This window comes from Euleptes europaea, chromosome 20 (assembly GCF_029931775.1).
Source record: "Euleptes europaea isolate rEulEur1 chromosome 20, rEulEur1.hap1, whole genome shotgun sequence".
In the NCBI taxonomy this organism is placed as follows: Eukaryota; Metazoa; Chordata; class Lepidosauria; order Squamata; family Sphaerodactylidae; genus Euleptes; species Euleptes europaea.
The window spans coordinates 8,427,944-8,440,326 of NC_079331.1; the positions used below are offsets into that span (position 1 = coordinate 8,427,944).

A 12,383-nucleotide genomic window follows, 5' to 3' on the forward strand; every position below is an offset into this window, starting at 1 on the left:
ATAGACTGGATGTATGTGTATGAGTACATGTTTTTAATGTCTAGAATTTGTAATTAACCTTTGTCTGAACCAAGTCCCAGCAAGACTGAAAGTCCAGGGGCACAGTTTGCTGCTGCTGAAATAATACAAGAGTCTTATGGCACCTGAAAGACTTGACACATTTATTGTACTGTAAGATTTTGTGAGCCCGAGCGGCCTACTTTGTCAAATGCACAGACTGAATGTAACGCTGCATACATGAAATGGAGCAGGCTCCAGCTCACTAAAGCCATGATACGTTTGGTAGTCCTTAAAATATCATAAGATTCTTTGTTATTTCAGAAGAAGAAGAAGAAGAGTTGGTTTTTATATGCCGACTTTCTCTACTATTTAAGGGAGACTCAAACTAGCTTACAATCACCTTCCCTTCCCCTCCCCACAACAGACACCCTGTGAGGTAGGTGGGGCTGAGAGAGCTCTAACAGAACTGTAACTTACCCAAGGTCACCCAGCTGGCTTAATGTGGAGGAGTGGGGAAACCAACCCTGTTCACCAGATTAGCCTCTACCGCTCATGTGGAGGAGTGGGGAATCAAACCCAGTTCTCCAGATCAGAGCCCACCACTCCAAACCACCGCTCTTAACCACCACACCACGCTGGCTCTAACACCACACTGGCTCAATGCCTCAATTAGGAACATGCAAATTATTTTGCGTGATTCTACAACAATAATTTTATCAAGGTTCTCAATGTTAGAGTCCACCGCTCCAAACCACCGCTCTTAACCAGTACACCACGCTGGCTCTCCACCATGCTAGACAGAGCATGGTTTGGTTTCTGCCTTGTTCCTTGTCTCTTGCACAAGGTTGGTAGGCGAAAAGAACCGGATCACATGCGTTCCCAGATCTAGGATGACCAGAGGAGCAGCCAAGATAGAATCCAAAAGATATAACCAGCTCTGCCCTGTCACAATACATGGCCTAATCCTTCCATTAAGGCATGCGTTCTTTTTAGGTGTAAGGTTGTTGCGCTTGAAAGTTGTACAGAGTTGGCATTGTGCATCCTCTACTTTGGAAAGCCCCATGGTCCCTGTGGCTCATGCAGATGCCCTAGGGAGTGATTCACATTAAATAAAATAAATGTGTGGTAAGGAGGCAGCGCAGATTAATTGTCGGGGAAATAATCCTGATGACCCTTGACTCTTGTCAAACCAGTGGGTAGAGGGGATAGAAAGCAGTACGTACTGGGACCTGTTAATGGCCTTTGCAGTACAGCAGATATTAACAAGGCCTCTCTATCGACTTCCTTTTTGCTTTTTGGGGGATGCATTAGCAGGAAACTAGCCTCGTTGGGGCCATAAATTGTCAGTCCATTTTGTCATCATCAATATCTGATCAAAGGGTCGTTTATTTTTGCACAGGGACACTATTTCCTTTATCAGGGCGGCTGTCTGCGATTCACTGATCATAATGTGGCCATTTATGTTCCCCTTTTCCGCCTTGCTTTCAACTGTGAAAGTGTTAAGCAACCTTAGTATTGAAGATGACTTATTGCAGTAATACAAAGACCTGTGTAGAAGAGGCTTCCTCTTTCTGTCATTAGGAAACCAGTATCAACAAACGACCTCATTCATGACAGTTTAGCTTCCTTCCAGAGATCCAGAGTGAATCTGTAAGTGTGCCATTTGGTCACTACCATTTTCAACATAAGTTGATTGAATCTAGCTTCTCATCTGTTGTTTAAAAAAATGAAAAAGATGGTTTGAACAGAGAACTTCTCCTGTTCTTGTTCAGTTCCCATTAATTGGGCCGGAGAACTGTCTGGTAGATTCTGCCAGCTGTTTCAATGCTCTGTCGTAAAACTGAAAATATGAAGGCTCCCTGGGCAGTTTGAGATGAATGATAAACGTGGCTTTTGAGAGGTAAAACAAAGTTCTTTATATAAGGGTAGAGTGCATTTCCCACATCCATTTGGTACTCATTCAGTCAATAACAGGTATGAGATGGTGAGGCATCAGGTCAGGACCAAGGTTTTTTGGTGTTCCAGGCGAATGATTTCATCAGCTCCCTGTACTGTGGGGAAGTTGCCCCCCCCATATGCCACTTCCTGGGTCTGAACATATGAAGCTGCCTTATACTGAATCAGACCCTTGGCCCATCAAAGTCAGTATTGTCTACTCAGACCGGCAGCGGCTCTCCAGGGTCTCAGGCAGAGGTCTTTCACATCACCTACTTGCCTGGTCTCTTTAACTGGAGATGCCGGGGATTGAACCTAGGACCTTCTGCATTCCAAGCAGATGCTCTGCCACTGAGCCACAGCCCCTCCCCACAGTCTGGGACTGTAGCTAGCTGCAGTGCCAAAAAATGTGTATTGGGAGGTGAAAAGGACCCTGCCCACAGCGCTGGCTTCCTGAAGGAGGAAGAGGATCACCCACCCCATGCCAACAGAGGGAGGGAAAGAGCAGGCTCACCATGGGCTGCTTACTGGGGCTGGTAGTACCACTCAGGGTAGGGAGCCAGCGTGGTGTAGTGGTTAAGAGGGGTGGTTTGGAGCGGTGGACTGATCTGGAGAACTGGGTTTGATTCCCCACTCTTCCACGTGAGCGGCGGAGGTTAATCTGGTGAACTGGATTTGTTTCCCCACTCCTCCACATGAAGCCAGCTGGGTGACCTTGGACAAGTTACAGCTCTGTTAGAGCTCTCTCAGCCCCACCTACCTCCCAGAGTGTCTGTTGTGGGGAGGGGAAGGTGATTGTAATCCAGTTTGAGTCTCACTTAAGTGGTAGAGAACGTCGGCATATAAAAACCAAATCTTCTACATGCCACAAGCAGCCCCTGATGCAGTGGGTGGGATGGTTGGTGACAGGGTCGGTTTGGGCACCCCTCTATCTCTGGTGCCCTAGGGGGTGACCTAGAGGCACCTAAAGGACAGGCCACCCTGCATCAGGTCCCAATTGCACACTCAGGTCCCAAGAACTCAAATTTGAAACTGTTCATTATCCAACAAAAAATATGCACCTTGCCACTAAAACTGGCTCCTCACCAGAGGACGGGAAGGCAGCCAACGTTATCATTAATTTTTTAAAAAGGAACCAGCAAGGAAGGGCCCACAAAATTAACAGTTTGCTAGCCAGACTCCTGCCTCAGTTAAACTGGCGGAAAGCATTGTTAAAGCAAGAGAGATGGAATATATAGTAGAACAAGCCTTGCTGGGGAAGAATCATGGTGGCTTCTGCAGTGGAAAGCCCTACCTCACCAACCGTATGCAATTCTTTGCAAGTATCAGCTGGGATTATAACCTGGTAGGGAGTACTGCAGACTTGAACTTCTGGACAAAATGCCTCACCGGAGGCCGAGCCATCTACATCAGTAGAGGGATTTGTGAGAATTGTGAACAGGCTGGCTTACGTGTGGAGGTTTACCTCATTCAAACCTACTAGTGATGAAAATCCGTTCACTGAACTCTACTGGAGTTGCTCTTCTGTTTTTTCCAGTGATGATGATACTCCACCTTGCTGAGAAATGTGGCGTCTTGTCTAGTTTTGTCATAAATATCACTGGCTTCATATTTTAGCCCAAACTTGATAAACTTGCCAGTAAAGATGGGGGCGGTTCAGTTGAATTTTATTTGTCTAAGCCTATAAACATGGAGCCCCGTGGCGCAGAGTGGTAAGATGCAGTACTGCAGTCCAAGCTCTGCTCACGACCTGAGTTCGATCCCAACAGAAGTCAGTTTTAGGTAGTTGGCTCAAGGTTGACTCAGCCTTCCATCCTTCTGAGGTCGGTAAAATGAGTCCCCAGCTTGCTGGGGGTAAAGGGAAGACGACTGGGGAAGGCACTGGCAAACCACCCCGCAAACAAAGTCTGCCTAGTAAACCTTGGGATGTGGTGTCACCCCATGGGTCAGGAATGACCCGGTGCTTGCACAGGGGACCTTTACCTTTTATAAATATGGAGGGGGGGAATTAACAGCAAAGGCTGTTTAAAAATGAGAATGACACGTACCCTAAGACATAAGATAATACTCTTTATCAAGCTTTATGTAGTTACTAAAACTGATGTCATTTTACTGCTGTGAAGACAGGACTTGGGTACTTTATTTGCTGGCATATAGTGGGCAATATTCTGATATGACTAATGGACTCATCCAAAATAAGTAGAGGAAAAACTGGGTGGATTGAAATGGTGTTTACTGGAGATGTGGGGTGGGGGTGCACAGGAGGAAGAAAGCCAATACTAGATCGGTTTCAGCATTTTATCCTGTTTTTTGCTACTGTATGTAAAAGATAGTGGAGGTGTTTGGACATTGGAACAAGGACCAAGACTGTAGTGGCAAAGAAGAATCTGAGAACCAATAAAAGCCCAATGAACTCATGAACTAATTTGTTCATCACTTGCTGGCTAAATGGATTTCTTTTTAATCTGATTGGTAGCATTACCTCTGGAATGGCATTTTGAGCTTATTAGTATTATGCATCTGTGCATGTTTACATTTTTGGTTCACTCATTGCATTTAAATGACTTCACTCATTTCATTTAAAATGACTTTCCAAACAACATATTTGTTTGGTTCGCTGAATTAATGCTTCATTTATATGCCCCACATATACCCATGTCATTGAAAACAACAGATGAAGCATTATTAAGTTGACTGGCAGGAACATTAGAAGAGCCCTGCTGGATCAGACCAGTGGTCCATCTAGGCCAGCATCTTGTCTTATCCAGTGGCCAACCAGTTACCTTGGAGGACCAACAACAAGGCACAGAGACCAAGACCTTCCCCTGATGTTGCCTCCTGGCACAGGTATCCTGAGGTTTACAGCCTCTGCATGTGGAGGTTACCTTTAGTCACCATGGCTAGTAAACACCGAAAGACATATCCTCCATGAATCCGTTCTACTTGATGCTCCTTACTACGGACTAAAATGGTAAAATATACTGTTGCGGTGCACTTTTCCTGTTCTGATGCATTTTCCAAAAGGATTTGAGAAGTACCTAGCAAACTGTGGGTAAATAAATCCATCTTGAGTACTCACAGTGGATGGTTTCTAACTGTTGCCAGTTGCCTCCAAGAGGCTGTTTCCTCAAGTGGGTCTTGTGATATGTCTGTTTTGACAATTAATGTGGTCGGATGATCTTCCCATGTGATCTCAGATGAGATCATGAAATGCTGGAGGAATCTTGCAACCGTTCGTTTCTGTTCTTGCCGTGGGACAGAATTCTTGGTCCTTCTTTTTACCTGATTCTGACTGCATGCGCAATGGGGAAAGGAGGTCAAGGGAACTCTCCAGCTCATCATTTTTTGGCTTTGCTCTTGAAAAACATTTCTGCTTCTCAGAGGTGTTTTGGAGCAGTAATTGCTTCTCTTGGAACTCAGCAGCAGACTTGTGGGAAATATTCTTCCCGTGAGATTTATTTGCAAGCATCTGTTGAACCTGCGCAGGGATTCAGGTGCTGAAAGAGTCTTACTTGACTACAGCTGCTGCTGCTACCGTGCTTTGTTTTATTACTGGCTTTTAAAAAATGCCCCCCATATGACCACGGTGATCTATTTTTGTGTGTGACCGTTCCATTTTTGTGTTTTTGGAGCAGCTGCTGCTTTCTTTGTTCTAGACTAGATTTAAGCCTTGCGAAGCATCTTTTAATTCCTTTCCAGCTGCCATATAAAGAACTCTTTCCAGAGTGATCCGTCTGGTCTAGATTTCAACATATCTTTGCGCATAACCGCCGTGATGACATCTCGGAGCAGCGTCCTGCTTTTACATTTCCTTGCAGGCGGTGTGTGAAACCCTGTCTAATATGTGCTGCTCTTTGCGCGTCTGATGTAAATACACGAGCTGTTCCCTTGGGACAGGGTTGGCTGTCATTCGGAATGAATAATACCAAATGATGCACATCTTGGTTGCCTTAACGCACCTTCATTATAAAGATACTTCTCTTTTCCTCCTTGCTGACTCCAGTCCTTTCCAAGTGGAAGTTTGCACTTCCAGCAGAAACAGAAGATAACGCTCCGGTGCTGAAGAGCTACGGCTTTCTGGCGTTAGCAGGACACTGATATCCCTTAAATATCTCCTGTGGAGGGCTCAGCTGACACTGGCGGTTTAGTTTCTATGGTGATCTATAATCTGGTTTCCCCTTCTTCTCGCCGCTGCAAGGAGAGAGGTGGTGGTTGGCTTTCCTAGCCACCCCCCCACACCAAAACAGAACAAATTAAGTGCTGCTCATGATACTGTGTAGCATTGGTTTGCATTGATAAAAATGATTTGGCATCTTATTGACCAGGGATCTCCAACAGGTGGTTTGTTGGCTACCGTAGAGTACATCATGTATCCCCTACATGTCCTAGGAAAAGATCTGGTGCAGACTTTTATTTTTAAAAAACTACTTGTATTTAAACCGTATTCATAACAGGGAAGTATTCCTTACCCGGACGGAGATGTCATTAAAGAATAGGCACGTATGTACACATGAAGCTGCCTTATACTGAATCAGACCCTTGGTCCATCAAGGTCAATATTGTCTACTGAGTCTGGCAGCGGGTCTCGAGGGTCTCAGGCAGAGGTCTTTCACATCACCTTCTTGCCTAGTCCCTTTAACTGGAGATGAACCTTGAGACCACAGTGTGGGAGAGGGTGCCGCTTGCTTCCTTTCAGCAAACAAAAAGGCCTCTGGATTAGAGAGGTTGCCCTGTGTTCTGATGGTTCTTGGGATGCAGCCCCAGCTGCCACCTGAAGGTGCCCTGATGCTCAGCGGTACTGGCAGTCAAGAGCAGTAGGGCGCCTTCAGGTGGCGGAAGGGCGCTGCCCTTTCACCACTGAGAAGTGGTCCCAAGGCGTGGGAGAACTGTGATGCATGTTCGGTTATTCCTGGTTGTAGTGGTTAAGAGTGGCAGACTCTAATCTGGAGAACTGGGTTGGTTTCCCCAATCCTACATATGAAACCAGCTGGGTGACCTTGGGCTAGTGTCAGTTCTCTTAGAGCTCTCTCAGCCTCACCTGCCTCACAAGGTCAACCAGCTGGCTTCACACGGAGGAGTGGGGAAACCAACCCAGTTCTCCAGATTAGAGTCCACCGCTCCAAACCACCGTTCTTAACCTCTACACCATGCTACAGTAGTTAGGAAACTATTATAATCACTTATGACTTACATTACATTAAAACAGTGTACATAAGATTATCAGGATGTATGCATGAATGTATAAAGTCAGACGTCTTGGCATCACGTGCAATGATTTTTAAAACTAGCGTAGAGAAGAGGCCAAACTGGTTTCTGGAATGCGATGTCCAAGTGATTCTTGGCCCTCCCATTTGCCCGAATCTTGTCTAGCCAGTCATGCACATCTGCTTCAGAAGTGATTCCAAGAGTAATAAGCTGTCTCAAGGGGCCGGAGCTGCCTCCTTGAGATTGTAGGCACAGCGGTTCTTCTTTTCCTCCTCCCGTGTAGCTAATACCGGATACACTTCTTGAGTCGCCTGTGCATCAGCAGGCGTTTCATAAGACTTTAGTATGTGTATTTACAGGATGGAAACATTCCCGTCAAGATTTCACAGGCGAAAATAAAGACCCTCTGTTGAATTTGCCATGCTTGTTCTTAGACCAAGTATCGCTACCCTTCAGCCACCCCACCCTGGCCTGCTGTTCATTGTAGTTACTTACTCTACAGATGTCTGTCCTGCTCAGGCTTCTGCAAAGGGGGTGTGTGTATAAGTAAACTAATCACCATATCCGCCAATGAAAAAATAAAGGAAGAATATTTAATAGAATGATTAATCTGGTTGTACTTAGAGTAGCAGTACTGTACTATTATACTATATAAGCCCTGACCTGGATGGTCCAGGCTAGCCCGATCTCATCAGATCTCAGCCGCTAAGCAGGGTCAGCCCTGGTCAGTATTCGGATGGGAGACCACCAAGGGTGGCTACACAGAGGCAGGCAAGCCACCTCTGTTCGCCTCTTGTCTTGAAAACCCTACGGGGTCGTCATAGGGCAAGTAGAATGAGATGGGAGCTTTGCACTGGTGTATGTATGGGAAACGGTTTACCTATCTTTCCCCAGCAACACAGCCCAGGTCCAACACCATGCCATCCCGTGGCTTCTGTTGCCATTTACAAAGATATAGGGGCTCCTTATCACAGATTTCTGAGGTCTATGCTTGACAATTCAACTTGCAGAAGAATGTTAAAATGCTCTACACCAGGGGTGTCGAACTCAATTGTTACGAGGGCTGGATATGACATAAAATGTCACTTGGCTGGGCCAGGCCATGCCTCACTAGCCTAGATCAAGAGTGGGGAGAGGTAGCTGCCTCGCGGGCTGGATAAAAGCTCTCAAGGGGCCGGATCTGGCCAGCGGGGCTTACGTTTGACAAAGAATCATAGAATAGAATCCTGGAGTTGGAAGGGACCACCAGGGTCATCTAGTCCAACCCTTGCACAATGCAGGAAATTCACAACTGCCTCCCCCTCCCACACCCCAGTGACCCCTACTCCATGCCCAAAAGATGCCCTCCCTCTCTTGATCTGCCTAAGGTCATAGAATCAGCATTGCTGACCATACTAGAGTCAGCATTGCTGACCGCTGTAGACCATACTAATAGCTTATTATAATCTCTTGATTTCTCTCCCCCATCCCAATTCAATGTGAATCCTAACAGATAGAAAGCATGGTGTTAAAAAAAATATCTACGATGTGCAAATAGTGGTTGCATGGAGACCCAGCTGTACAATTAGTGGAACTCATGCTGGTTTTTATCTCTATGCATTCACACAAAGCATGCAGCTTCCCTTGGAAGAACGGTCACGCTGCAGCTGCAGGGTGGTAGGAAGCAGATTTTGCAGTGTCACGTCGTATTGTAAGAACATGTCGTTAGGGGGAAAACCACACTCTTCCAGAACTGTGCTTCTTTTCGTGCTGCACTTTGTCATTGTTATAGCAACATAAGGATGTGCATCCATTCCTTGTATGAGTACATGTGGGTTTGTATCCACCTCTAAGGGAGGACCAGGTGAATGCTGTAGAAGGGTGAGCATCAAAAAGTGTTGGTCTGGCCCTTTGGGGGCAAAAAGCATAGAAACAAACAAAAAACCTTCAAAAAGTTGTTGGAGAGGTGGAATCTGATCTGGAGAACCGGGTTTGATTCCCCACTCCTCCACATGAGTGGCGGAGGCTAATCTGGTGAACTGGATTTGTTTCCCTGCTCCTGCACACGAAGCCAGCTGGGGAACTTGGGCAAGTCACAGCTCTGTTAGAGCTCTCTCAGCCCCACCTACCTCACAGGGTGTCTGTTGTGGGGAGGGGAGGGGAAGGTGATTGTAAGCCGATTTGATTCTGCCTTAAGTGGTAGAGAAAGTTGGCATATAGAAACCAACTGCTCCTCCTCCTCCTTCTACTTCTTCTTCCCAAAGATGTTTGTCTGCGATTTAAAGATAGAGTAATTCCTTGTTTGTCAGCTGCGTAATAAATTTCCAGTTAGTCCAGCTTTGTCGGTTGTTCTGAAGAATGTGGCTACAGTATTCAATGTCCAGATTAGACTCTTCAAAAGGTAATTTTATCAAAGGTTCTGTCTTTATCTTGGAGCCCTTCGCTTAGAATCCGAAATGTCAGAGCTTGGAGGCAAGGCGCCACAGACATAATTTTTGCAATGGGAACGTTGCAACTGGCTTCCTATCAGATGCGCGTTTAAGGCTTCATGGTTATGAGGCTAATAACCTCAGGCAGCAGGGATTTACAAGGCGTCGTTCGTGATCTCTTGGCTTCATTGGAGTCCTAGAGATGGAAGGGGTCACGGGTCACGTGGGCCAAACCACTGCTGACCAAAGTCGCAGTGGTCTGCCTCCCCTGCTGCACATTGCAGCAGCAAACTATGTCGTACAGATTGGCTAAAGGTTATTCAGGTTTAGGTAAAGAAATAATTGATTGTGAGCATTTTGGGGATAGCAAGGATGCCAGGGCATGTGGAGAAGGCACAAGATGTGGCAGTTGTGCTGAATTGTGCTGCTCTGGTCATATTCATTATTAACAGGAGCTCCTTTTTTGCCATATGGTTTTTAAAAAAATATTCAATAAAATAGACAACAACAACAACAAAACATACCACAATCTTCATAATTTAAAATACAATATATATGTGTAAACTTTAAAAAAATTAACAGAATTTCTATATTACAACTTATTCCAATATGCTCCTTCATACTGCCACACCGAATACACGGTTTAGTCCTCTGTAAAGTAACTAGACTATCATCGCTGCACATTGTCTTTTCTCACCCTTAATTATAAGATTTTCCATTTTATTTACAGCTCGTAACCATGGTTCGTCTAGACTCACTGTATCCCCATTTTTCTGATGCATTGTTAACTTAATTAAAACATTTATTTCTTTAACTTTAACCAACCATTCCTCTATCTTTGGAGTCATTTTTTGTTTCCAGTGTCTGGCAAAAGTCATCCTAGCAGCAGTTATCACGTGTAACCCCGTACATCGTTTATCTTTAGTTATGTTTGGAATTAAATTTAACCAGATGTCAATCTCCATTCCGACAGATAGATATTTCACTATTTCAGTCCAGAACGTTACAGCTTTTTTTTTTTTTTGCCATATGTTTAACGAGGCAGATTCATTTGTACGTAATAGAAAAAGATTATGGCAGGAATTTTGTCAGAATATTTGAAGAAGCACATTCAGTTTTACCCTTACTGTTTTATTCCAGCGTTCCTTAGCTTCTGAGATCTGATGAGATCGGGTTAGCCTGGGCCTATATAGAATGCATAGTATAACACTGCTGATTTTGATTCTAAAACAATTCATGTGATTTGGAAATAGAAACTGTGATTTGTGGGTGGGAGGGAGGGTATGTGATTGACTATTCCTGTTGTCTTGATATAAATTATCCGTGGAAATCCAGAGAAAATGTCCAACCTCTGTTTCTTTTGCAGTATGCAAGGATTTGGATCCCTGATCCAGAAGTAGTCTGGAAGTCAGCAGAACTTCTGAAGAATTACAAATCAGGAGACAAAGTCCTCCATCTTAGACTTGAGGATGGCAAGGTAAAGTCTTATCACTAGTACCTCATTGCTTAGCACTGATTGAAATTGCTGTACCGTGATACAGGTGTGCTTGTCTTGCTTCCCGCAAAACACACAGGCTTGGCATTGCTTGTAGGGTGAGCATCCTTGTTGCCCTGGCAGCAGAGATGTTGCCTCCCACTACATCATCCTTGTGGATCCTTCCTTTCTGTCTCTCTCGCTTGTCTGATTGCTTGAGAGCCGGCATGGTGTAGCGGTTAAGAGCGGTGGTTTGGAGTGGTGGACTAATCTGGAGAACCAGGTTTGATTCCCCACTCCTCCACATGAGCGGCGGAGGCTACTCAGGTGAACCGGGTTGGTTTCTTCACTCCTCCACATGAAGCCAGCTGGGTGACCTTGGGCTAGTCATAGCTCTCTTAAAGCTCTCCCAGCCCCACCTACCTCATAGGGTGTCTGTTGTGGGGAGGGGAAGGTTATTGGAAGCCGGTTTGGTTGTCCCTTAAGTGGTAGAGAAAGTCGGCATATAAAAACCAACTCGTCATCTTCTTCGTCCTCTTCCTCCTCCTCTTCCTCCTCCTCCTCTTCTTCCTCTTCCTCTTTTTCTTCCTCTTCTTTTTCTTCCTCTTCCTCCTCCTCCTCCAGCAGCAGGGATGGCAGTGCTGTGATTGAGTGCTTATAGATCTTCCTCCTTTGCACCTCCTGCCCAGTGTCTGGGGCCGCTAGCCCACCGTGGCGTTCCAGTGATGCTAAGGATGATGATTGTATGCCTGTTTCTATTGGTTTCAGGATTTCTTGGTCGCATGGCAAATGAACTACATCTAGAAAGCTGAAACGTATCTCTTTAAACGAACTGAAGTGTATATGATTTAATTTTCAGGATCTTGACTACAAGCTGGATCCTAAAACAAAGGAGCTCCCGCCCTTGCGGAACCCGGACATACTTGTGGGCGAAAACGACTTGACCGCGCTCAGCTATCTCCATGAGCCTGCTGTTCTCCATAACCTCAAAGTCCGGTTTATAGACTCAAAGCTCATTTATACATATTGCGGTAAGCACAGAGCCAAGTTTCTTTATCCTGCTGGCCTATTCGGGCAGCTACAGGACTGTGAAGGCGCAGGGTGAATTTGCTTTTGCAATCAGACTCTATAACATTGAAGTCCCTCCCCTCCCAAACCCCGCCCTCTTCAGGCTCTGCCCCAAAAAACCTCCCACTGGTGGCGAAGAGGGACCTGGAAACCCTACTTTAAACACTGTGAATAGCTGGGATCTTAAAATCTTCCTACTTGTACATCTAGTAGTGACTGACAATGCAGATGGTTGCTTAATGGCAATCCAGCTTTCTGGATTGCTGGATTGGAGTACTCAAGCGGCCCCAATG

At 45.5% G+C, this 12,383-nt stretch overlaps 1 protein-coding gene across 1 annotated transcript in view; it reads left to right on the forward strand.

The window, feature by feature from the left end:
* The window catches only part of MYO5A (myosin VA), a 98,711-nt gene that overhangs the window by 15,109 nt on the left and 71,219 nt on the right, over nucleotides 1-12,383 (forward strand). The window contains exons 2-3 of the mRNA XM_056865934.1: nucleotides 10,915-11,025; nucleotides 11,882-12,053. Of these exons, the coding sequence (XP_056721912.1) occupies nucleotides 10,915-11,025; nucleotides 11,882-12,053 (283 nt within the window). The remainder of the gene's footprint in view (nucleotides 1-10,914; nucleotides 11,026-11,881; nucleotides 12,054-12,383) is intronic.